At 40.4% G+C, this 24,977-nt stretch overlaps 1 protein-coding gene across 3 annotated transcripts in view; it reads right to left on the bottom strand.

Annotated features, from left to right (window-relative positions):
* The window catches only part of LOC109996603 (MAM domain-containing glycosylphosphatidylinositol anchor protein 1), a 175,243-nt gene that overhangs the window by 22,629 nt on the left and 127,637 nt on the right, over window positions 1-24,977 (bottom strand). For all 3 annotated transcript variants that reach the window (XM_065953088.1, XM_065953086.1, XM_020651018.2), the window contains exons 10-16: window positions 19,747-20,013; window positions 19,459-19,607; window positions 10,590-10,770; window positions 10,451-10,474; window positions 8,312-8,464; window positions 7,945-8,106; window positions 951-1,081 (exon numbers count right to left, since the gene is read on the bottom strand). In XM_065953088.1, the coding sequence (XP_065809160.1) occupies window positions 951-1,081; window positions 7,945-8,106; window positions 8,312-8,464; window positions 10,451-10,474; window positions 10,590-10,770; window positions 19,459-19,607; window positions 19,747-20,013 (1,067 nt within the window). The remainder of the gene's footprint in view (window positions 1-950; window positions 1,082-7,944; window positions 8,107-8,311; window positions 8,465-10,450; window positions 10,475-10,589; window positions 10,771-19,458; window positions 19,608-19,746; window positions 20,014-24,977) is intronic.

The following is a 24,977-nucleotide window of genomic DNA, read 5'->3' on the forward strand; positions in this document are numbered from 1 at the left end:
CTTCTTTCCCCACAAATTTGATGAATACTAATGTGATACTACTTATTGTTTCCAGTGGGATAACTCCCTCGTCACTTTCTTTATGAGACTGTGATTTGCTGCACTGGCTCAGGTGCTGGCAGAGTCACAACAGGCTAGAAGTTGACTAATATACAGACTGAAATCTTCCTCGCACCATGCATCTTTAAACCCTAACCCTAAAATGCCAATGTTAAGCTATATTATAAATATGTGTTAAAATCCAGGATCTCATGAGTACATCTTAATTTGATGACTTTCTCCTGTTCTTTAGGCTTTAGATGTCACTGCGGGGAATTCTCTCTCAAGAAATCATCTAATTTCAAGCAGAGTTTTGAGCCCAATTCTTTGTTGAATTCTCTTGCTTCCTCAACTGCCACCAGAGAACAAAATCCCTCGGTTCTATCTGAGCTGCAGCGGAGCCCGTCCTCATGGGGAAATACATGGTATAGAGGGACAGGTTGCAATAGAGGAAATGTCTCTGAGAAGAGAGAGAAAACTGGAAATAAGAAATACAGAGAACATGAAAGAATATAATTCATTTTTTTCCCTTTTTAGAGCAAGCCAGAGCAGAGCTGACAATGGTGTCAGCACATGGTGTAAAGGCGCCGGAGGCTGATTTGAATTCAGAGGTTGAGTTCTTTTACCATCAAACTAAATAATACAGAGCACACTACATTTACATGTTAGTCCCTGAACAGATGACAGAGGGTCAAACTCTGGATAAAGTTCTGCCTCTGCATGCAGTACATGCTAGCTGCTTAGTGTGGCTGCAGGGATCAGGGAAGCGTCATACAGTACCTGTCATAATATCCTTAAAGGTTCCTATGTTGTATTCATATTTGTTTTAGACACCACAGACAGTAAAACCAACCTTGTTCTTTTCATTATTTCAAAAAAAAAGAAGAAAGAAGTCTACGCAAAGCCATTACCTGGAACGGTCCACTGGGGCTGATGTCGAAGAAGGCTTTCTTCCAGTCAGGGCCCTGATGACCAGACCGCGTCCACTGCACCGTGTCCACAGAGGCGATGCTTCTCACTCTCAGAAGCACATTGAGAGCACCTGTATGCACATGTGCACAGACACACACACACACACACACACACACACACACACACACACACACACACACACACACACACGTACAGACCATTAGAAGCTGTCAGTGAACTGTCAATGAGCAGAGACTGAAGAATGAGTCATGCTAAGCTGTGAGCAGATCTCAAGATGATTGAAAACGAAAGGGGGGACATTTTAGACACAAGAGCCCACACAGAATGAATTATTTCCACAAACACAGACATGTGTTTCAGTCTTGACAGTTTAAAAGGAGCCCATTGTGAATAACTTAATAAATAAATACTGTGAGGCTGCATTGTACGAAAAGGCTGTGATCTGAGTTGTTTTTGATCACACTGTAGTCGGCCTTAAATTGTTCATATCAATTTCATATGATAATTGATTCATAAATATGCAGTCATGTGAGAAGCAGAAAGTAATGCCAGTAAAGCTACTACATGTTTTGCATCCCAGATACAATACATTTTTTTAATTTCTTCCAACAAACTCCAGTGGACCAAACCCTAAACAACAGAACAGACTGCTACACCTGTGATTTACCACCAAATATTATAAATCCAGATTTTTACACACCCCAAAAACAAGGCTGTGCTGTGGCATCTCCTGATTTACGTTAGACATGGAAACATTGCCTTGCATATACTAAGATGAGGCTCTAAGGTCAGACACCGTATCTGGATGACATTTAGGAGAAAATGAAATGTGTAAAGCCTGAGTGGTGGAATGTGTTGAATTCCACATTGACAGTCCGAGTGGAGCGTTTTATTACAGACATAAATGGAGAAAAAGGACAGCAGCAGTAAGGGAGGAAGAGGACAAGTCGGACACAGCTAATGGTGAAAAAAAGGATCCGAAAGAAATCAGACCACATTTAATTTATTTTGTTTTCTTCGATCTACATAAAACACTCCACTGCCATGTGAGGTTTAGTTGGCATCTCTTAGTTAAAACATTTGCAGCTAATGTGGAAACATCACATCAAAACTGATTGTCCTGAATCCCAATAAATAAGTAACAAAGCATTACACCTTTCGCCCCATAAGGTAGTGATCTAAATAGTCTCTGGTCTCTAAGGTGCAAGAGAATCATCTATCTTCTTAACGATCTCCAGCCAGCTCCTAATTACAATATTAACCAACCACTAGTCTCTTTAATAAGTATGTAAGCAGGGGGCAGCATTACGGTGTGTTGTTTTCTGGATGTAAGTAGTATATATGTGTATGTGTGCGTACAAATCTTCATGCCGATGTAAGGTTGTTTATGTCCAAAAATCTTTGTCACTCTCTGTGTGTCACTTGACTTAATGTTCTTCAAACCTTCAAAAGAAACAGCCGGTTGGCAATAGTAAAAGTCCTACTCTGTAAAAAGAGAGGTGTGACATAGCAGTTAAATAACATGTTGAGGATGTTTGTATTTGGTTCAGGAAGGGATGCAGTGGGAGGCTGACTGTCAATCCAGTAATCACTCTGAACTCTCATAAGACACCACATTTTCTTTTTAGCTTTTCCCCATCTGTCATTTCTTTAAGACAAGTTTTTACATTCAAAATGTACAAGTAAACTTTAATGAAACATAGACGATGCTAAAAGTTTCAACTCAATGTTGGGCTGAGATCTAAGTCTGATTTTCCCAAATCACATTTTTATCAGATAACTTTTGTTTAAAAAATATATACTTCCACTTAAGATGTCAAAATGTGCCTCTCCACTTTTTTAGTCAACAACAGATGGCAAGGTCTGCACCATACGTGTACATTCGATATAAATGTGGAGCTAGTGTTTGATTGGCGTAGCTTAGCATAAAGGCAGGACACCTCTTGTCATCACTTAGAGGAGCCTCCAGGAACTCACTGTGCTCAGAAAATAGTCCTTCAAGCATCTCCTCATAAAGCCAAAACATTTCTTTTTAAAAACTGTTTTCAGATAAAAGTCCAACCAGGAATAGCATGCACTCACAGCTGGAAGAGTCACATATGCAGCTGTTCATCACATTCAATTTCAAAGGGCATGGGTGACACCACAGTTATATAATGCTAAGAAACATTGTTTCTTTTTTCTGGTTCAGCCCACTTTCACCTGACTGCCCTGCCTCTCTGTCTTCTTTTTAGTTATTCTTTTGGGCAAAAATGCCTTCCCTGGTCAAGACAGCTCAAGAGAGACAGGAAACATCGGAAAGAGAGAGTGGGGGGGGGGCAACATTCAACAAAGCTCTGAGGTCAGATTCCAACCTGTGAGTTGATGCAACAAGGAAAATAGCTTCTGTATGGTGTGTGCAAAATAACCACAAGGCTGTCCTGGCCCCCTCCCTAATCTCTTTCTAACTCTTTATATCTGAGCATCACCGTCTCCTTTTTTGCCAACAATCTTTATCTCTCATCTGTCTGGCACCTCCACTATACCACCTCCACACTCACACAAACACACACCCAACTGAGGGGAGAGGAAAGAGGAGTCTGATTAGCAGTCTATTGATTTGACCGAGGTAAAGCCGAGTGTGTTCTTGAGAGTGTCAGAGAGGCAAAGGAGAAGGCACAGCTCTATCAGGGCTACTTGCTGTGTAACCATGAGTGAGAACGACAGCAAAGATACACACACAGAAATGTAACCCATAATGCTGTCTTCTTTCTGATGATTAGAATTAAACATTGGATCCTTCATCCATGCCTAAATAGGGGTCATGCCCTCTTTGTCTTCGTTTCTATGCTGGTTCCTCTCAGAAAAAGACAAAGCTCTGACAAACTGTACAAACAAGACAATGAATTACTGTCGATGATCTGGCTTCTGCCGGCAAACAATAATCCAAAGCATGTTATTCAGAGTTGTAAGTACATAACCAATTCAGGAGCATGAGAAAAGAGACAAATCTGGATTTAACTTAATCCATTTTAAATTAAATCTTGCAACACAACAAGCTTATCATAATGTCTCTCAGAAAATGAAAATCCAAACCTGAACACTCAAAAAAAGAAAGGAATTAAACACAGATTATTACAATATTTAGCTTGCCAAAGGCTTTGCTCACAAAAGCAACCCTTCCACATTTATACAACAAACTTGTTCAAGGTCTTAGTAAGTAAAAGTTTAATACAAATAACACACATACAAGAGGTATGATATTTAAATAACTTCAAACTCTGATTGCTCTGAAGTAAAATGATCTAGTGATTCCAAGTAAGCTTGCCAGTGGCACTCTGCAAACCCAAGCCGAGAATTCTGAAATACTACTCAATGCCAAATCAAACTTAATTAAACGTTGTTTATTGTTGCTGCCAGCCAGCCTAAAGAGAAACGCATTAAGGTGAAAACAAAGTTTATTTGCATTTTTTCTCTACCCTTTACATTTTTTTTAAACACTTCCTAAAGATACTGTTACCTGTTTAATTTTCACTTGACCTCACAATTGCAGCATGTATGTGAGCAGAAGAGGAGTACCATTTAAAAAAAAAAAAAAAAAAACTTTTACATTAAAGTATCTATAGGCTTTAAACATATACAGCCCTTTTAACACTTCACAGCACTTGAGCACTATACGATTGAGTTCATTAAAAGCAGTTCCAGTCCTTCAGAGTAAAGCACGACCTCTTCCATCCTCTCCTTACTGATGCACATTAACAAGTTGATGGCTTCTCCTGCAGCTCTCTGTTCTTGCCCCCACTTCTTTTCTTTTTTTTTACCTCTCTAACTACGCTCCCTCGTACACATTTGCTTGGGCTCCCTTTCTTGTCGCACTTCATTTTCCTCAGTCCATCTTTCTTTCCTTCCATCCTCTTCTCTCTCTCTCTGTCCATTCATTAACCCTCCTCTTTCCAAGGCTCGCCAATCCTTCACCCTCTCCCTCTTCTTGTCTCCTCTCACTGACCCCCTCTGTCTTATCCCTGTCTTGTCTCTCTACGTCATTAAGAGTCACACTGTGTCTCCACGGCCGGAGTGTGAGGTCTGCCAAGGTAAGGCAATTACAGTGGAAACAAATTGGAAGTGACTTGAAGAACAACAGAGTAGATTGAGGGAGGGCTTGTAGCAGAGGAGGGAACAACTGGTAACATAATGTACTAATCGTTAGCACGCGCTGTGCGAATACAGTAGTATTGTCTGGTCTCATTGATTTGTCTGCATATCTTAAAGAAAATGCTTTAGTATCTATTTCAGATGACTCATGAACTGCTTTCATTGAGAATGTGCATACTCCTTGAGCTCACCACATGTTGCCTGTGAAGGGCAGTTTAGATGTTTGTGAAGTACAAATGCTTCAAGAAGGCAACATTTAAGCCATGCCTAAGCTCTAGGGCTTACAAAATAGTGCTGATGCTAGTTTTTTTCCATACAAACTAATATAAGCACGAAATATAAAGTGAATAGTTGTAGTCTGATTTTGTTAACGGAGAATTGCTCCATTGTTTATATATACAGGTTTGGTGTGCACTATTTGGGGTGGATGGATGAGCTCATCAGGTGAGCATGTAAGCTGATGATTTTTGTGCGGGCTCTGAGGGGGTTCAGAATCATGTAAAGTGGTTAAGGAAAATACGTTTTTTTTCATCCCCATATTAAGTTATTTTTGTGTCAAAATTAGAACAGTGTCTTATAGCCCCACTAAATAGTGTTCATGACTGCAGACTAATGACTATGTAGTGTAGTCACGTCACTGTACATTCAAATGAGTGCTGCAAACGTCTGTGGGGAGAAAATAAAGGTTATCACATATTTATGTGAGAAAAGTGTGTAGCTAATGTAGCAAAACTTGAGTATGATACAATACGATACACTTTATTGTCCCCTTGGGGAAATGTGTCTTGGACTCAGAGTGCTGCACACATTCAGCGGCCTCCAACAACTAGAACAGGCAATAAGCAGCAGCATGCAAGTCAAGCTGTACTTGAGCTAGATGCATCATTATGCCTACATGCTACCAATGATAATGCTTCGACCAGATGTTCCTCGGCGACTAATTTCTAAGTTGATTGAAAAGAAAATGTAATTCAGCTCAACCAACAAATCTAAAAGTTAGAAAACACTCAGCAAAAAATGGGCTCAATTTATTTAAATGTGTCTGCAGGTAAACAATGGAACTGAGTTTGCCCACAGTGTGGTTATCTTAAGCAGAAGCTAACACCTCCAGCCTTTTGTCCTCCTTACAGGTTACCATCCACATTCCTGTGATAAATGTGGTTACACATTGCTCCAATAGGTATTCCAATTTAACCTGACAGGGCCTACATACATTTATATCTCCATTTTCTGGATCAATATTCGAAATGACGCACCGCTTCTACAAGATGCTATCTTTTCACTTTGCTTGTTTACATCCAGGCAGAAGAGCCAGAAAAGCCAAAAGTGAAGGCCCAATAGCTGGGGATTTTACTATATGGCTCCACCCCCGGCTAATTGGAGGCGGCTGCATTAAAGCTTGGACCAGTGTGAGGGCCAATAAATAGAAATACCAATAATGCATTAATCGACTAGTAATTCTGGTGCCAACTAGCGAGGGTGACAATCAGGACAAGGTTTCGTTTAGTGGAAAAGAGGAGGAGTCTTTAACAATGGTGGCTGTTTCTAGGTAAATATCACTACTTTATATATACAGATGTTTCAACAACACAAACACAATAGCAGGCAACTGAATAAAGAAAACAGAGGCAAGCAGTAAAGAGTATAAAGCAGCTAAACTCCACTCAAGGAGAAAGACGTCATCAGCCTGCACACTCGCTCACAGTGAATGTTCCGGACTATTACCTGTTGCGTTCACACATCGGCAAGCCCAGACTTTGAGCAGACTTTTCTAGCTTGGGGGCTTGCAGCAAAAAGTCCACATAAAGTTAGGGGGAATAAGGTAAAGAGTTTGCATTCACACATGTACCTCCTCTCAGGCAATGTCAGGAGATTTTCAGGAGCGCAGTACGCTTTGTGAAAGTAGGTTCAGACACTTTTCCTTAAATCTCTTCCTACTTTAAAATATCTATGCAAACACACAGACGAACACTAACAGTATGCCCTTCTGCACACAATAACATCCTGAGGAAACAGGGCAGGTCAGACAACAAATACTACAGTGAAGCCTGCGTACTGGGGCCATGGACACATAAATCAACATTATGGATGTGTTTGTGGGTGTGTGTCTGAGAATTTGAGTTGGTTTGCTTTTATGTATTCCCAAGTTTTACTATATGCTTTTTGCTGGAAACCATGCCAGAGTATACAGTAAATGTGAGTGTGTGTGTGTGTGTGTGTGTGTGTGTGTGTGTGTGTGTGTGCGTGCAGGTGTGTAGGCTACAAGACATATGCATCTAGCAATGTGACAGAGCATATTATGATGAACAGCTCCCCCAAATGACTGATTGTGTCTTGCCACTGCCATAAATCACACGCCCACTGCCCCCTTCAGCCACCTCCAAACACACACACACACACCTACACACCTACACACACACACACACACACACACACACACACACACACACACACACACGCACACACGCTGAGGCACAAGCAAATACATACAAGGGAACTTTGGTAGCACCCGACCCGGTTGCTCTATTCAACACAAACACACACACGCACACACACACACACACACACACACACACACACACACACACACACACACACACACACACACACACACACACACACACACACACACACACACACACAAGCACACCTTTGATGATGTGTCTGACAGGCTCTACAAGTGAGGGTCAAGCACAGAGTTCAGCTTCCGACAGAGAAGGAGTGATATGAGTATCCTGATAGTATCAGGGGTCACTATATGTGTCATTGTGTTGCTATGGATGGTTGCGGATAGGTTATTAGTGTATGTTTATAAGCAGTTTTCTTTGTGGTATGACTCACCAATATGCTTGCCTTTCATGTGGTAGTAGAAGGAGACACAGTATGGAACCCTGCCGGAGCCTTTTGGGCCTCTGACTGAAGTCACATTAAAAAGTGGAGAAAGCAGACGAGCCTTGTCGCCCTGAACACGCGGCCTTGATGCTTCAATATACATGTAATATCCTGGAAAACAACAACACAACACTTTTTAGAGCCACTTTCAAGAATGCGACACAAACTTAAATCCAATTATGATTGAAAATGCTGCTCAATATTTCTGTTTCTTAAGTTTTAAACTATTTATTAAGCACAATATACAGGCTTACAACTTCAACACACAGAGCTGAACCTGTACATGAATAAGTAATGGTTCCCCCTGTTTACTCACCTTCCTTGGTTCCACTGCGGTCAGTCTCCGGGCCAGTGTTGACAGACCGCTTGGGATTCTGCGTTAGGTGATTCTGTCTCGTCCAGTCAAAGACATCGCTCCGGTCTTGAGTGAAACCACAGATCCGCTCATCTTCGAAACCACACACATGGTCTGAGATAAGTGGAGAAAAACAAGAGAGAAAAACAGATTAGATCAGTGACATGTCAGGCAGGTTGACATTACAAACTACAAGACAAATACCAGGGAATCAATGGCTGTGATATGGCTGTGCAATAATTTATGAAATATGCACTTCCTAACATCAGACAGGCAATTACTGACAAAGTGACTAAAACAATGTGGGAGGCCGGGATTAATATGTAAAACCAGAGTAGATATTTTGCTCTCTAAACTGTATGACTTCCACATGTAGAATAAATTACACAAAACCACTTATTATTAAGTAATAACTTATTATTATTATTATTTTGTCAGGCTTCATCAAAGCAACATAAGCTTATCAGTACTGTACATATATCCATTAATCAAAAAAGAAGGCTTTCTCACAAAACAAACAATGAGGCCTTCACATTTTTGGGAAACAGACAAAAGAGAATGAAGCATAGTAATCAGAGGTAAAACAACCGTCCTACTGAACTCTGGTTTACACTCTGTATTGGTGATATTTAAATGTTTTTACAAGATATTTCTTTGTATTATGCAAGGGCCGTTTCAAATGCAAATTTGACTGAATAGCAATATTTTATAAATCAGGAGGTACAGTACAGTATTGTCGAAATCCGTGGGTGCTCATTTGTAGGTAAAATTTGGTATCAACGTTGAGAACTTCAGCGCATGGATTCTAATATCTAATAAAATCTACCACTGAAGAATTTTAGACTCACATTTACAGTTAGAGCGATGGTTTACTGATACCGTTATTAAACTAATCTGCTAGTCTTTCCCCATCTGTTCATCTCAACCAGCTCTCAAAGATCAGCGTTGTTCTCACAGTAAAAGCCCTCTATGGTGCAATGATCAGATGCATCCATTGATGAAAAGGATTCTTCTTTGATGCTTGGGGAACTTTTAATATTCTCACTTTTTTTTTTTTTTTATGTCAGATGTGTGTTTTGATTTTGCCACGGATGTAGGGAGGGTCAAAAGTCAAACATTCTGGGAATGATCACTTTGAGTTTTTATTCTCTTTGATTTTGACTCTTCTTGTGGAAACTAGACAGAAGGGCTTCTCTCTGTGGCGCTGTCCCCTTCATTAGCCCATCTGAAGGGCTCTGCTATTATCAGACTCTCACCAAACAAATGAAAACTGAGGCAAGCGCCACAAGAGCTATCGAAAACTATCAAAGCTGACAGATTCAGTGAAGGCTTCCCGGACACTTGCACAGTCCGCTGCAGATGCATATGGTGGCTCGCGCTCCCCACGAGGATAGCTCGTGTGTGTGGCGTCTTTGTTTCAGGGAGCTAATCTATTACTATTCACACCCTGCTCCACTACACGCGCTCCTTTCAATTTGCACTGTTGTTCTCGCAGTCTGTTCCAATCTGCTGTTGTTTTAATTGCCTCACCCTGCCGGAGCCAACTGCCACTCCTGCCAGAAAAATGCTGTGCATCTCTTAATGAAGAAAATAGACAAGATGTGCAATTGACTGAGGAAGAGAGAGGGATGGCAAGACGGAGGATGAGAGGCAGAGGGGGAGCAGAAGTTAGGAGAAGAGATTGGGAAGAGGAGCGGGGGCCAACAGACAGAAAACTCAGGCATACTTTTACAGTGATGAAACATATTTCTAACACTGTTTCATCAAGAGAGTTTAGAATATTTCCCCCCAAATACAGACTCACAATGATGATGACATTTTAAATGTCATGGGCATGCTTTCAGCTATCAGATGCTTTCTCACATCCTGCCGTTACAATGCTCTCCTCCCTAACAACAGATTTAATAAATCCACAGTCCAGGTAATGGCAGACTTTGCCTTGACAAACTTGTGCTGACATCGCTTTGAGCATAAAAGCTAAATTAGCCTGCACCAAAATTCACCAAGCCTTCCTGAATCCAGCACCCTCTCATCAATCAGGTCACAACAACAAGGTCAACACTGAAAAGTAGGAAAGAATAGAGAGAATGGATGACTCACCTGAGGGTCTGGGATAGGTGTAGGCTGAAAGAAAAAGAAAACTGATTAACACTCAGATATACAGAGAACATAAATTGTATGGTAGATAAAAAGTAAATAAAAAAACTGCTTGGAAGTATTGAATTTCAATCACTCTTACGTTCTGAGTACTGTATGATACGACTGATGTAGTCCCCGGTGCTGTAGGTGGTGATGGGGGCCAGACGGACCTCGTAGGACAGAGGGATCCTCAGGTCTGATATAGTGTGGGACAGCAGGACACCCTTTTCCGGCTCCTTTCCCTTGAGGTCTATCTGCTTGGACAGCAGGTTCTGCTTGTTCTGGATTTGTACAGATAGACACACACACACACACACACATGAACAGTTGATACACATGTGAAGATTCATACTCAAGTATTTACACAAACGCAAACTGAGTTTTCCCATGTGCTGAGGCTATAGTCCACCAAGCGGACAGCCTGGGTTCTAATCTGACCTGATGCTCCTTTCCTGCATGTCAATCCTCACTCTGTCTCTGTCACCGATTTCCAACTCTTTTGCTCTCTCTCATATACATACGTGTGTGTGTGATTCAAGCTATAACCTCGACCTGTGATCAGTGTTTTAGAAGCAAAATTAAATGATCTAAACACAGACGTTTGACATCCTTTAACTTTTTAATTTATATGTACATGCTTCCTCATATGTCCTTTTCATACATCTATTTAATTACCTGTGTAAATTGAATTAGGCATGGGCATACAAATGGTCTATGGTTCAACAACCATTTAACACACCTCAATACTTAGATTAACCTTTTCAGACTAAATACGTTTTTCCATCTCATCCTTTATCTGTAAGTAAAGCAGCCGTCAAAACAACAGCTTGCTACGATCTCCTCTCACTAGATGTTCTGACGGCCATTAAAACGTTTGATACTTTGAATACAGAGATGGTCTCATGCACTTTGGTCTGTCTGTTGGTCCACTGATTGTATAATCCCTAACACAATGTATCATCACCCCCTCACCAAACACTTGACATGGACTCCATACTGTAATTGTAACTGTAAAAGCATATAAACCCCATCTGTGTTATATGGGATAAAGCATTCTAGAGGATATCTTTAATCCCATTCTATTGTAATAGAAGTGAATTGGCTGTAAAGTACTGTCTTGTATCAGGGGTGGGTTTTTTTTCCAATCGCACCACTTTTAATAGAGCTATTGCTGTGTTATTCCACCCACGGATAGAAGGATCCATTAGCTGTGTATCTGCCTCTGATCCCAGCTACTTAAAGACCTGACAGTGAGCTCAATCTAATGCATTAGGTCAGCCACTCCACCATAACACCTTAGTACACCCACAGCATGCCATTATCACGTAATGCATGCAGCAAAAGTGTGCGTGTATGAGTGTGTGTGTGCAAAGATGCTTGTCTGTGCATGGTAAATGTCTCCAACGCAAAGCACTTACACAGCTACCTATCAAAGTATATCAAGTTTGTGCACATGTTATGCACCCTGAATTTAGAACAATTTATTGCATGTCCTGTCTAACTTGAGATTGATTTAATGCACTGAAGACCCTTTTAATTTGAAGCATCACACCACAGAAAAGCTGCGAGACAGAAGATATGGTCCTCGTAAAAAAGCAACAAAAAGGTTTTCATAACGATTCATGAATTACATGTATGTGGTTATTATGAAAAAGAGAGTAATAAGTGATTATATCATATGTTTATACATACAGGAAAAACTAAAATAAGTGTACACACAATGACTAACAGTTTGAGGAGTCATGGAGAGACACTGATGCATCCCTTCACTTCCTTCTATAATTACTTCAGCGCTGTATCCTCTGACAATGCTGCAGTGAAATCTGCGTCTCCTCCTGTCCTCTTACAGTTCTGGTGAGATGCGCTGTTGCCATTGGATGTCTACTCACCACCACAAATTCAGACTTAGCTACACTGAGCTGATCGTTTCTATTGACAGGACCATGGTGGCTCCTGCTCAGGCTGCAAAGAATTTAGTATGCCTCCAATTATTTTGTGTCTCACATGGCAGCCACAGCCAAATCCCTGCAAGTTTTTGCTCTGCAACATGCTGGGAATCAAATCCTTCCCTCCTCACACGCCCTATGCCACTTATAGCTGTTAAATCTTTATTTTTCAGTGACAGTCTGGCTGTTCCCTTCTCAGCTGCTACAACTTTTTACTCTTACCAGTCATGGGCCATTTTGGTATAACAACAGAAATCTCTCATGCAGACCATATCTGTTCTATTTCTTTAACACAAACCCAAAACTCATCAAAGCACAACAATGGATTCCTTCTCTAATGTATATAAATGATTTCTTAAAATCCTCCCATCTTCTCCATAACTAGCATTTTGATATTGCTAGAAAGTCGTTCTTCAATGAGGGTGTGTACACAAACATTAGAGGGCATTAACCTTTACACACAAGGCTACTGTTTGATTTTACTGAAGTTGGAGTGATCTACAAGTTTCCGTTTTCTTACATTACAACAGCTGAGTTGCATTAGTGTGATTGGAAAGAATTAATTAAACGGAGACTAAGCAAAAGATTTTGTAGCAGGAGGTTATAAACAGGACACTGGCTCTGTAAACAAAAGAAAAGGCAGCAAAGTGACCTTTTGGTTAATAGACTGTCACATGAAGTAAAGGTCAGAGGTTTCAATTTCCCACACAGCCATGGGTCTTGTAGAACTTTTTATAGTTAAGGTCCCAATACTCAGATTCTTTGCTAAATTAAAGATGCAAATACAACAATATAAAAAAACCCACTCATTTACAAGATTCATCCGTTGTAACGTATTTTTAGGTTAAAATGTAAGTATTAATTTGAGTATAATTTTACTGTTGTAGCTTTAGTCGATTTAGTTTAAAATACTTTGATAGTTTTGTCTTTGGCTTCCAACCTGGGATGTGGTCCAACCATCTCTATGTGTAAAGGATCATTAGATGTTTCATTGGTGATTAAAGAGAAAGATAAAACTGTTCTCATACAAATATTTCAGGCTGTCTCTGGTCTTTGCTCTCTTTTCATATATCAGTAAATTCCACATCTGAATGTTTGGAGGTGAATGTGTTTCTTTGGTTTAACTGTGACAACTTATATACATCTGAAAATGTGTTCTGTAGACATCCCTTCCAGCATAGTAAGATAACGGCTCATTTTTTCCCCGAGTTACCATCACAAGTAACTATATAAATCCATATATTGACATACAGCATAATAATATTTTAATGTGAGGAGGTACATGGTAAGAATGTATCGTTGTCCTTTTAACTTCCACTTACGTTCACATTCATCCCTACAAACATTTACACACTGCTCATCCAGCAAATGCATAATTATGTGAAATACAGCAGCAAAGCAAAGCTCTGCTCATGTAATATGCATGGAGTGTGTGTGAGCAGGGAGGGATGAGTTAATAATGTTGAGGAATCACAGCCTCAGCAGTCAGGAGAATGTGCTTTCTTCATGGGTGGACACTCAAACACATGCTCACACACTTGTTCTGATCCACTTTGCTGTGTGGGAGTTGAACAAATAGACACACACACACACACACACACACACACACACACACACACACACACACACACACACACACACACACACACTTCACTGTGTGGACCCTGAAATGCACTTTGAATCAATGAGGTGTTGAAGTGTGACTCAGAAGAATTCAGCTGCTTCCACTGCTGGTTAAAGTCTCCCTGACTTTGCCTCTGTTTCTTTCTCCCATCATCACTAGGTCAAGGAACATCATTTGTGTGTGTGCGTGTGTGTGTGTGTGTGTGTGTATGTGTGTGTGAGTGTGTGTGTGTGCATGTGTGTGGTGCTTCAGTGTAAGACAGGGAAAGGCAGTAAAGATATACAGCTTGTAGAAAAAAAACAAACAGGAGACAGTCATGACTGCTGTGAGTGAATGGCATATTTCAAAAGGAAGAAATGTTTTTTTGGGCCTACTGATATTGAAATCAAAATGTCTGTTCGCCCATGTGTGTGTCTGTCAAGATTTCACGCCAAACAGTGTTTTCAGTTTCGACTTTATCAGACTGTCAACAAAGAGACAACCCTACAAAGAAAGTGTGAAGGAGGGCGAGAGTGTGATAGAAACAAAAACACACAGAGACATGTGTGTGTGTGTGTGTGTGTGTGTGTGTGTGTGTGTGTGTGTGTGTGTGTGTGTGTGTGTGTGTGTGTGTGTGTGTGTGTGTGAGAGAGAGAAAATTTGGTTTGACAGCGTGAGAGGATTCAGCCTCTTCAAACACTTCTGTGTGGGGTTAATTTGTCTGTTATCCTCTGTTAATGGATCCTTTCATGACTGACCCAGCAGTTCACTGATACAGGGGTGCTCATGGGAAAAAGTCATCACTGTGCATGTGTGCTCTGTGTCTCTATGTATCTATCCTCTGCTCTCTTTTTGGTCTGCTGTGTGAATATTAAAGTGTATTTGCATGGAGAGGTTGGTAATGTACATCAGTTATTCATACATTTGATTTAATGCACAACTCTAATTCATCATGAATATTTTTAATTTCTCATATATATGATAATGGGGATGTGTGTTTTTGTATGTGACTGTGTCTGGGTGCAGAGAGAACCTGGGTGCAGCTGTGAGCTGACGCCAGGTCAGCTGCACATCTTCTCTGTGATACGTAACATGCACAAGCGCAAAGCTGCAGGGAGAGAGGTGGTCGGAGAGAAGTAAGTAGGACTAGGAGCAGGGAGGAGAAAGGTGTGTATAGTGTATGTGTTTATAATGACTACATTTTGGTATACATGTGAATGATTGATACTGGTTAGTTTTGACGCAAAATCAAACAGCCAGTCTTTAGACTGGTGTATTTATGTGTCTCTGTCTACTAATGTACAGTATATGTTGTTCTTTTGTCATTACTTGTTATATTGTGGTTGTAAATTTGTTTACCAACCTGCCAAGGGACTACAGATGGAAATGGCTGGCTATAATCTGGCATATTTACATTTTTATGTTCATTCATTTGCACTGTCCCTATTTTAAATGAATAAATAATTAGTCTACATTGTAAAGTTATTAAAGTACACTAAATTCTAAACATTCAAAAACAAATGCTGTAGGGGTCCTGAACAAACTCCCAAGTGTAAGTTAAGATAGGATGCTTGGAGAATTTTAGAGGCGGCAACACTGCAAAAAGTCAAAGGTAACAAGTGGATGCAGATTTGCCACGAGGGAGGCATGAGTGATGCAAACACTCAAAAAAAGAGAGAAGGAACAGAAGTTTTAGTTCAAGGCTGAGCTGAACAAACATAATCCCCCCCCCCCCCCCCCCCCCCCCCCCACACACACACACACACACACACACACACACACACACACACGCTGAGTAGGCTGGTCACTAGCAACTAGCATTATTACGGTTGGTACACTGGCTATCTTGGGAGAATTGAGGCTGCACTAAAATATCAGCACTCTTACTCATGTGAATAATGCAAACTGTAAACTTTGCTTTTTAATGAGATCATCCATAGAAATTAAAAAGAGGTACAGAGATTTTCACAGAGAGCTCCAGCAGCCTAAATTAAGTTCAGGTTTCATGTCCACTTGTTTAACTTTAAACCCTTATTAGTGAAGTTCTCAGGTATCCAATTTATTATTGGACATGCACTCTTCTTTGTTTCATATTTTGTTTTTGAACGGACACATCCATGATAAACAGCCTACCCATTTTGTGTTTTTGTGATGTCAATAAATCGTAAATACGTTCTACCTGATACACAGTCTGCCTTACTTTGTGCCAACAAAGCAGCTGCTTGTTATTACAATATATTTCCCCCTAATTTGACCCATTTAATGAAGTTACTGTCAATCCTGCTTGATACATACAAGATTCTCCCTTAAAGGAACGGGCATGAAAGAAGAGCCCTGCAGACAACCTGACATAGCTACAAATCTGGCTAAATGGAAGACAGTGCCTGAAAAAGATACAAAACGGGTTCCTTAATAAGTCTCTGATGTTATACGAAGGTGATATTATCACTTACTAATTATCTCTCACAAATCAAAGCCCTCATTTCAGGAGCTGTAGGGGTGGAGGTTGAGATGTGAGGAAAAAGGGCGTAAGGACAGCTTGATGAAACAAGAAGGGCCTGTCAGCTCTGCTAATTTCTACACAGGGAAACCCCCTGCAGGGAGAATAAAACTAAATTAAGAAGTGTTAACAAGGATTTCACAGCCTGGCAATGAGTCATGGATGCCACACACTCACACAGACAGACACAAACACTGGCGGGGCCATGAGCAGGCACAGGAAAATACAAATTCAAAGCTTCTAACAAATGTTCAGCAGTATGAAAATGAAGACAATTAACACGTATAAGTGTAAAAGGCAAAAGATCAGACCTTCAGTTAAGATCACTGCTCTTCATGTACTAATCTGAGTCTTTTATTCTGTCTGCATGTCTCCCCTGAGAAACCCTCCATCATTTTATATGTGCTAAAAAGATAGTGTGTCAAGGCGTTAAGAGGATGAGCTGGAGAGAGCGTTGCAGAAATAGATGGGTTGTGAAATTGAGATGGTATTACATTTGGATGTTCTCATACTCTCTTTAATAGTCGAGAGGGCCAGTGAGATTTGCTGTTTTTCTTTAATTTACATCTCATTCCTCTCTTTCGCACCCTTTCATGTACTTCCTTGCTCACCCTCCCCCTCGACGTCCTTTATTCTTCTCTCTCTATTCCATTGCTCTCAAATGCAGATGTATAAAACATGCAGGTAAAAATTCAATTACACTTTAACAACATTTAAGAAGTCCTAAACTGCCAGTTAATGTGTACTCATTATTTAAAAAAGTGTCAGCATAACAACTCGCTGCGACTATTTATCAGCCCTACTTCAGTAACCACGGTTCAGCCAACATTAAATGCCATTAAGTGTGCACTTATGACACAGTTCATCAGAGCTGGAAAACTAAGAGAGAGGATCAGTGGTGGAAGCGATGAGGACTGAGAAAGAGCCAATAAGGAAAAGAAATGGAGAGGAAAAAAGCAGAAGAGAGGCTGTGTGTGTGAAATATGGAGAAATATTGGTAAAAGGACAGAGGGCGAAAGGAGAGCAAATCTTTTCAGAGAGCTGAGGCATGCAATCAAAAGTGCGTCTTAGGAAGGCCAGAGCTCATTGTCTGTCTCCCTGTAGAGTCCTACTTAATGAGGTATGCTGCCAAGCCTTAAAGTAGGAGGGGAATCAGCTATTCAGCTGCACAAAAGCAAGCTGGCAGACCCTGCATTCCCTCTATTAGCATCTCACACAACACACACACACACACACACACACACACACACACACACACACACACACACACACACACACACACACACACGTACACACACGTACACACAGACACATACTTGACACACACCATCCTCTAACCAGTCCTGTATAATTCACCATTATCCTTCCTGCTGTCTGACTCAAGGCCAGTAATCTATAAATATATGTCAGAAACAAAACAAGATGGTGGACTGAGGTTCCCATCTACAGATCAGGGGCCCAGTCAGAGTCCTAGACGGTTACAGTAGCATGGATGTGTTTGGGAAAGAAGTGGAGCAAAGGAGTTTCTGAAGGATACACACACACACACACACACACACACACACACACACACACACACACACACACACACATATATATATATATATATAGGTAATTTGTTTAAGGTTCATTTGTAATAATTTTAGGCAGCAGTAGCTCAGTCTGTAGGGACTTGAAATTGGTGTGGAAGCTGGTAGTGTGGTACCGAACCCCCCCCCCCCAACTCAGGAGCGCTCGCTGGGCAGCCCCCTCGCTCCGACATCTCTCCATTAGTGCACGTCAATAGAATCCTGTTTGTGCATGTGTGTATTTCAGAGTATGTGTGTGTAAGCATGTCTCAATAATGTCAAACTGAATTTCCACTTGCGGGATCAATAAAGGATATCTTAAAAAGTAATAGTGTAGCTATGTGTGTATACAAAATATCTCCCTGAGCATATCTAAATTGAGTTCGAATACAGACTGTGTTGAGGTCTAAGAGGTTTCCTGGTACATGTTTATTCTAAATTCTAGTTTCTATCTGCAAGACTACTTTAACACCACTCACAGGGTTGTGAAAATGAAATGACACCAAGGAAATGTCAATCATTTAAGAACAAGCAATAAAAATTACTTTTTTTTTAACATACTCTCTGCGAGTGTCTGTCTCTGATAAAATGAGAAACCTCAGCGGTTGAGGCCAGCTCTTCTTGTTAATTAGTGGTTACAACACCAGGAGTAAAAAAAAATATCTATATATTTACACATTACATATTGTGTTAATTATTTATTAATGAATTATTTAATTACATTAAATAGCAAATATGTGTCTGATCCCACCTCAGTCCAGTGTTTTACAGACAGACACACACAAAGTGAAAAGTGCAGCGCTTCACTGCATGAACTGTATCTGAAAATGTGTATTCTGAGTAACCACTTCCACCACCACACCCACTACCACTACTGATAAAAGTAGTATTTTCATTATTATTTTCATTATTATATGAGACTAATACATGTCTAGGAGGAGAGGAGAGGAGAGGAGAGGACAGGAGAGGAGAGGAATGGTATGGAATGGAGAGATGTTGTAATTCAGTTTGTGTCTCCATTGATTGGCTTCACAAGCTTGACACTCCACGAGCTCATAAAGCCATGTGTTTGTTCAACTCTTCACTCTTAACTCTTAACTACATACAGATTTGTGCGTATGTGTGCTCTACCCACACACGCTATGTGCCTGTTTAGTCAAGCTGCTTTTAAACAAATACAGGTGACCAATGTATGCCTTTGTTCAAGCCGGACTGCTTGATATCAGTATCATGAGTTCATGTCTCCTGTCTTCTCAGGCTTACAAAACAATTTCGGTTGGATGTTTATCGTCTCTGTATTTGAAATGTAAACTCACAGTATTGTTTAAAGTATATGTGCAGGACTACTTTACCTTTCGGACATTGATCCAGTATCCTATGATTCGGTCAGTGGCCTCTGGATCTTTCTGTGTCCACTGCAAGATGTAGGAGTAGTTGTTTCCTTTTAGGATTCGGACTGGGTTTGGCGTGTCAAAGTAGAATTCTGCATTGTAGGGTTGTGCTGTGGGAGGAGAAAATGTCACTGATAAGTGGCACTAAAAAGATACCGCTTCCATGTTAAATATGAATACAATATAGATGAATTAATAAATTAGAAATATACAATTCTTATACATTTCATCAAAAACTATGTCATTCACCTGAGACATTAAACGTGCATGTTGATGTCCCTGCGCTGTTGCTGACGCGACACTCGTAAGAGCCATTGTTCGTGGGCTCCAGCTTGAACTTGAGCTCCGGCGTCTCCTTCAGGTCTGGCATTGGCATGCGGATGGAGTCACCGTTTCGGAACCAACGTATATCTGTTAGCCGAGGTGGGTTGGACCGCAGGACCGTACACCTAAGGGTCACCATCTGATAGTTCCTGGACCGCATGTCCTGAAAGACTGGGTCCAGTATGGGAGGATCTGTCAACAAATACAACTGTGAGCTCTTCTGCATTTTTTCTCATTTTAAAATTGATTCCTATAATCAGGTAGAGATGGAGATAAATTGAGGCAGAGAAGTTTTCAAGGCGATATCAAAGCTTGAAGACTGAGCTTATGAGACACACGCAGAGGGACCGTTTGGGCGCACACACATCATCATCCATGTCTCATTTTTTCTGCCTTCTTTCCATTCTGTTCTCTGCAGCGTAAAAATTTCCTCAGAGCATCAGATAACATTCGTTTTGACAAATTATCTGACAAGAAGCAACTGTTAGTGCCACAGGGGATCAGGTTTTTCTACATGGCCAAATCCCACCCCTGTTTGCTAACCTATCTTAACCAGCTGTGATTAACCTGTCAGCAGCAATGTGTGGCTCTGCGGTTAATGACTGACTAGCTGCTGTTGCCTTCGAGGTCACCCAAGACACAACACAGCAAAATGACTCTTCTACAAATCACCAGCCAGCTCGTCAGCAGCCCCCTGGCTAATCATGGAGATAATAGACAAGATGCTAATGGTGGTTTCGTCGTACAAACCGTGATGAGATCTGGTGCTAAGGCCCCCGGAGGTGAGGCAGCATGACAAGAGTCCCATATGAATCAAGTTTATCAGACACAGATGTGTAATTAGAGTCTAATCTATGTTATGCCTGTAATTTAGACGGATAGGGCAAGGAATGAACATCGGTAAGGAGGAAAGAAAGAGACAGAGACGCAGAGAAAGATAACATAGGGAGCTGGGGAGAAGACTGGGACAGATGCTTTTGTTGTGCTCAGTACAATGTGGAAACCTCAGGGTAGAATAAAACATCCCTGGTGTAATGACAATAATAATAGACATTGAACAACAAACTGTCATAGCAGTGATATGACTGACAAATGATTGTGATGTCTAAACATCCTGGTCACTGAACATAGAATACAAAGAGCTTTTCTTTTAAAATAGAAACCTTTAACTGGGCCATTTTGACTAGCTCCCTATCACTAGTGAAGGCCAAGTTAACCTTAAAGCCCCACTCAGGCCAAGCATTCAGGTTAAGGCAGGAAATTATTGTGACTAGGGCTGGGAATCTTGGGGTGTCTCATGATTCGATTCAGAATCAATTTTCAATTCAAAATGATTCTGGATTTATTGATCTGTGGATTCAAAGTCTATATTTGAATAAGCACACACTTCAGGATCTACTCCAGTCATCTGTGAGACTGGCTGCTTTTCTTTGTGCTCCATTTGGCAGTCTACTGAGTTAAAGAGCTAGCCTTAGCACTAAGCAGGGAGTGACTGATTATTCCTCCCCTCCCCCCCCCAAAAAAATAAAATATTTATTTAAAAAAAAAATTTGGAAGTTATGAATCGATTTTAAATCTTAGGAGAGAAGCATCTCGATTTTTACATGAATTTATTTTTTTCCCCACTTCTAATTGTGACCCGAGCTCAAAAGTTCAGTCCACCAGTCCAGGTAGGTCATTCTTGTCACCCTCGTTTCATGTATCTCCTGCAGTTTGCTCTAATTATACCGAGTTAACATTATTTTTTTTCCAGAAATAAATCTTAATCAGGAATTTAAATCACAGGAATATCACCTATTCAGTCTTACTTTGTATTATTGTTTTAATTTGTTTTGTTTTGTCAGCTTGTCAGTCATCACTAAAGCACTAGTCACAACTGCCTGTAATAATTCAATTCAACAGAAAGGTGCCAGATAAATAAAGTTTGATCAATTTATTTTTGTAGACTAACACTACATTATGTGGCTTGTCTATTTTTTATTTAAGCTTTATGAAACTTCACAAATTCTCTCTGTAACTAAAGCTTTATTCTGTATTTTGTATACTGGGTTTATGAAACCAAACTGAATCCTTGTCTGGAATTTACCATTCTGTGTCCGCCTCCAGTCACAGGAACAAAAGTAAGCACCTGCATGTTAAAAAGACTGGAAACCACCAGAACATTTTACTTTTCAACTTCTATTTTGCCTTTTTTATTTTTGGTTTAGATGACCAACAGAACTCCACCATATCCCTCTTTCATATTAGTTTGAATCCTAATTGTCATTTACTGCTGTGTGTGTTTTGACCTTTTCAATCAACTGTGTCGCCTACACTTGCCCACAGCCACGGCAGTGTCATGTGTTAGAGTTGAGGGATGGGTGTGTGGTCAGAGGTCATAGTGTAATCCTATGGGCTGATTAGTGTATGGTCACATACCCTGCTTCTGCTTATAGACACTCACATGCATACTGATGGCTATCTGACTTTGGAAACAGGTGGCAAGGGTAAAGAAAAGCAGGCAAACTGAAGAGATGGTTATGGAAGAAGAGAAGAGGAAGAGGAGAAGGAGGAGGTGTGTTGTGAGCTCGTGAGCAATTTATAAATCATGTCATCCCCTATAGAATTGGTAGACAAGTTCCAACAGTCCCTTACCTTGCCTTGAGTTTTTATTGCAGCAAGTATGTAAGTATCTCAACAGCATATTTAACTTTTGTTGTGGGGTTACTTCAATTTCTAACTTTTCAAATCCTCTGGAGCATTGTTTCTGCATTTTTTTTTGCTACTCATTCGAGACTCCACACTGCAATGTTTCATAGTCAGCAGACCATAATCCATGTGAAAACACCATCGCTATCTGTCTTATTGAATGCAAAATGGATTCCATCCGGGAACGCAACAGTGACCAAGCCAAACATTTACAGTAGACAAAGAGAAAATCAATTTACATGAGACCAAGAGAGGGAGGGAGTAAATTTGGGTGGGGGTGGGAGGGGGGGGGGGGGGGGGGGAGAAACAACGACAATGAAGAAGACAAATGACGGGGAAAGTGTGGTGTGAAAGTGAGAGAAGTTGATGATTGAGTATGTGAGGTTGGGGAGAGAATGGGAGAATGTAGGATGCAGAAAGGGAATGACAAGACAGAGAGTGGTCCTCTCTCATGGTCAGCAGTCAGCTGATTGATGATGATGAGAATGGCAATGAGGAAGAACAGCCACCTCTTTTGGAAGGAAAGTAGGTAGGTGGGGAAGGGATACAAGGCGAAAAGAGGAAGTGGGAGAGGCGAGAGTGGCAAGAATCTGCGTATCCACTTAATTATATCTGCCATAAAAAATGATGCCATCCTTCCCTCACATCGATCAGCACAGCTAAACGGAAGGAGGCAAAACAGCCATGATAAAAGAAACAAATTAAGGAAAACGGAGAGAAGAAGAAAGAGAGGGAAGACTAGTAGGCTGTTGCTAAAAAGTTCCTTTCCTTTATGCTGTTATTTCTGTAAAAAAAACTATTTTTTCTTTTTTCCAGCTTTCTAACCTCCCAATCATACAGTTTTTTTCTTAGCTCCCCTGCGCCCTCCCTACCTTCCTCGATCACCCCTAACCCTGCTTTCCTGTTTCAAGCTCTCTCTTAACCCTGCTCCTCTCTCTCCCGCTCCTGCTCATGTATCTGTGTCATCTCTCTGTTGCTCTCTCGGTCCAGAGTGGGGTGGCCACCTGGTCCATTAATCAGACTTGGCCGGTGTGGACAGCAGAGCTCACAGAACGTTGCCCTTCCGCCCAGCCTGCATTAGCAAACCCTGTAAATCTTTCTAAAAAAAAAAGGAGAGGAGGGAAGTAGAGGGACATAGCTCCTAAGAGGAAAAGTAGTCTCAAAGAAACGTGATTTTAAACTCAACTGTTTCTATTACGCTCATTAGAAAGTACAGCACAAGTGTTGGTCCAGGCTGTACTTTTAATTGCTCTATAACAGAAATAAACAAGTCCCTCTAGTTTTTCTTAATGGGCAGCTGCAGCAGTAATTACTTTTGGCTCTCAGAAATGTCAGCACGCTCAAAGAAAAAGGCCTTAACTCTGAAAAATATGAATCCAGAAATAGTTGTACTACATGAATTATGATGATAAGTCTCAGAGCTAAAAATAGCACCAAAATAAAAGACTTTCTGAGAAATCTGAGGACGAAAGTCATATCCTTTGTTGTTTGATGAAACAGACTCCAGAGCTTTACTTTTACCTCTATTTTATTTCTCTATGTAGTCTTATAGAGAAGGTGTGGGATTAAGTCAGTTTATTCTTCTTCCTTATCTTTTTTTGTGATTGTAAATTGAAGTACCTATCTGCCTATTGTAAGTTTTCTTTTCTTCTCTTTATTACAGAAAATCAATTCGATTTAATATTTTATACACAGGACACACTCATAATGTGATATAAGTGTTGAATTGTAAACTGAATTACAGTTAAATTAATAAATCTCATGAAAGGAAACAACCACATCACAATGCAATGATACACTTCAGCGTGCTGCAATCCAGACTATACAAAATAATTAATTTAATAGCATTTGTTCAAGTAATGAATGTTAATTAAAACTATTGATGCACTCATACATGTCTTTATGGTTCAGAATAAGCATGGTGTCATGGAGATAGCTGTTTTTATCGGTTTGATTTCACCCATTTGTATCTTGGTGCTACATTAATAAAAACTCTTTCAACTATTTTCCTAGAATCAGGGGTCCTGTGTTTCTGCTGCTGATGACAACTTATAAGGTTCACTGATTTAGCCCACCTGGTGTGCCAATACAATCAAAGCATATCCAGTGTTAGTCTAAACACAGGGCAGAAAACTCTTTTCTGATAGCAAATTAAACTGTAAAACACAAAAAAAAGGTAATGAACAGTGGGAAAATGTTTGGAACTAGAAACTGCAGACAAGCACATGCAGCTTTGAGAGACAAATTATTTGGTTTGGTAAAATTAGATAAATGAAGATGTCTATGCTGATTTTGGTAGATTGTTTTGAGATATAATTCAAATGTGAATTTTTCGTTTTCCTGTCTCATCCTGTTCAGTTTCTTTACTTTGTTTACTACTTCCTTTTCTGTTGCTTCTACTGTTGCAGAGGGTTAATTTAGGTTTCATATTATCTTGCTTTAGTAGGAGAAAAGATGCTACTATGAGT

Source organism: Labrus bergylta, chromosome 3 (genome assembly GCF_963930695.1).
Source record: "Labrus bergylta chromosome 3, fLabBer1.1, whole genome shotgun sequence".
Lineage (NCBI taxonomy): Eukaryota > Metazoa > Chordata > Actinopteri > Labriformes > Labridae > Labrus > Labrus bergylta.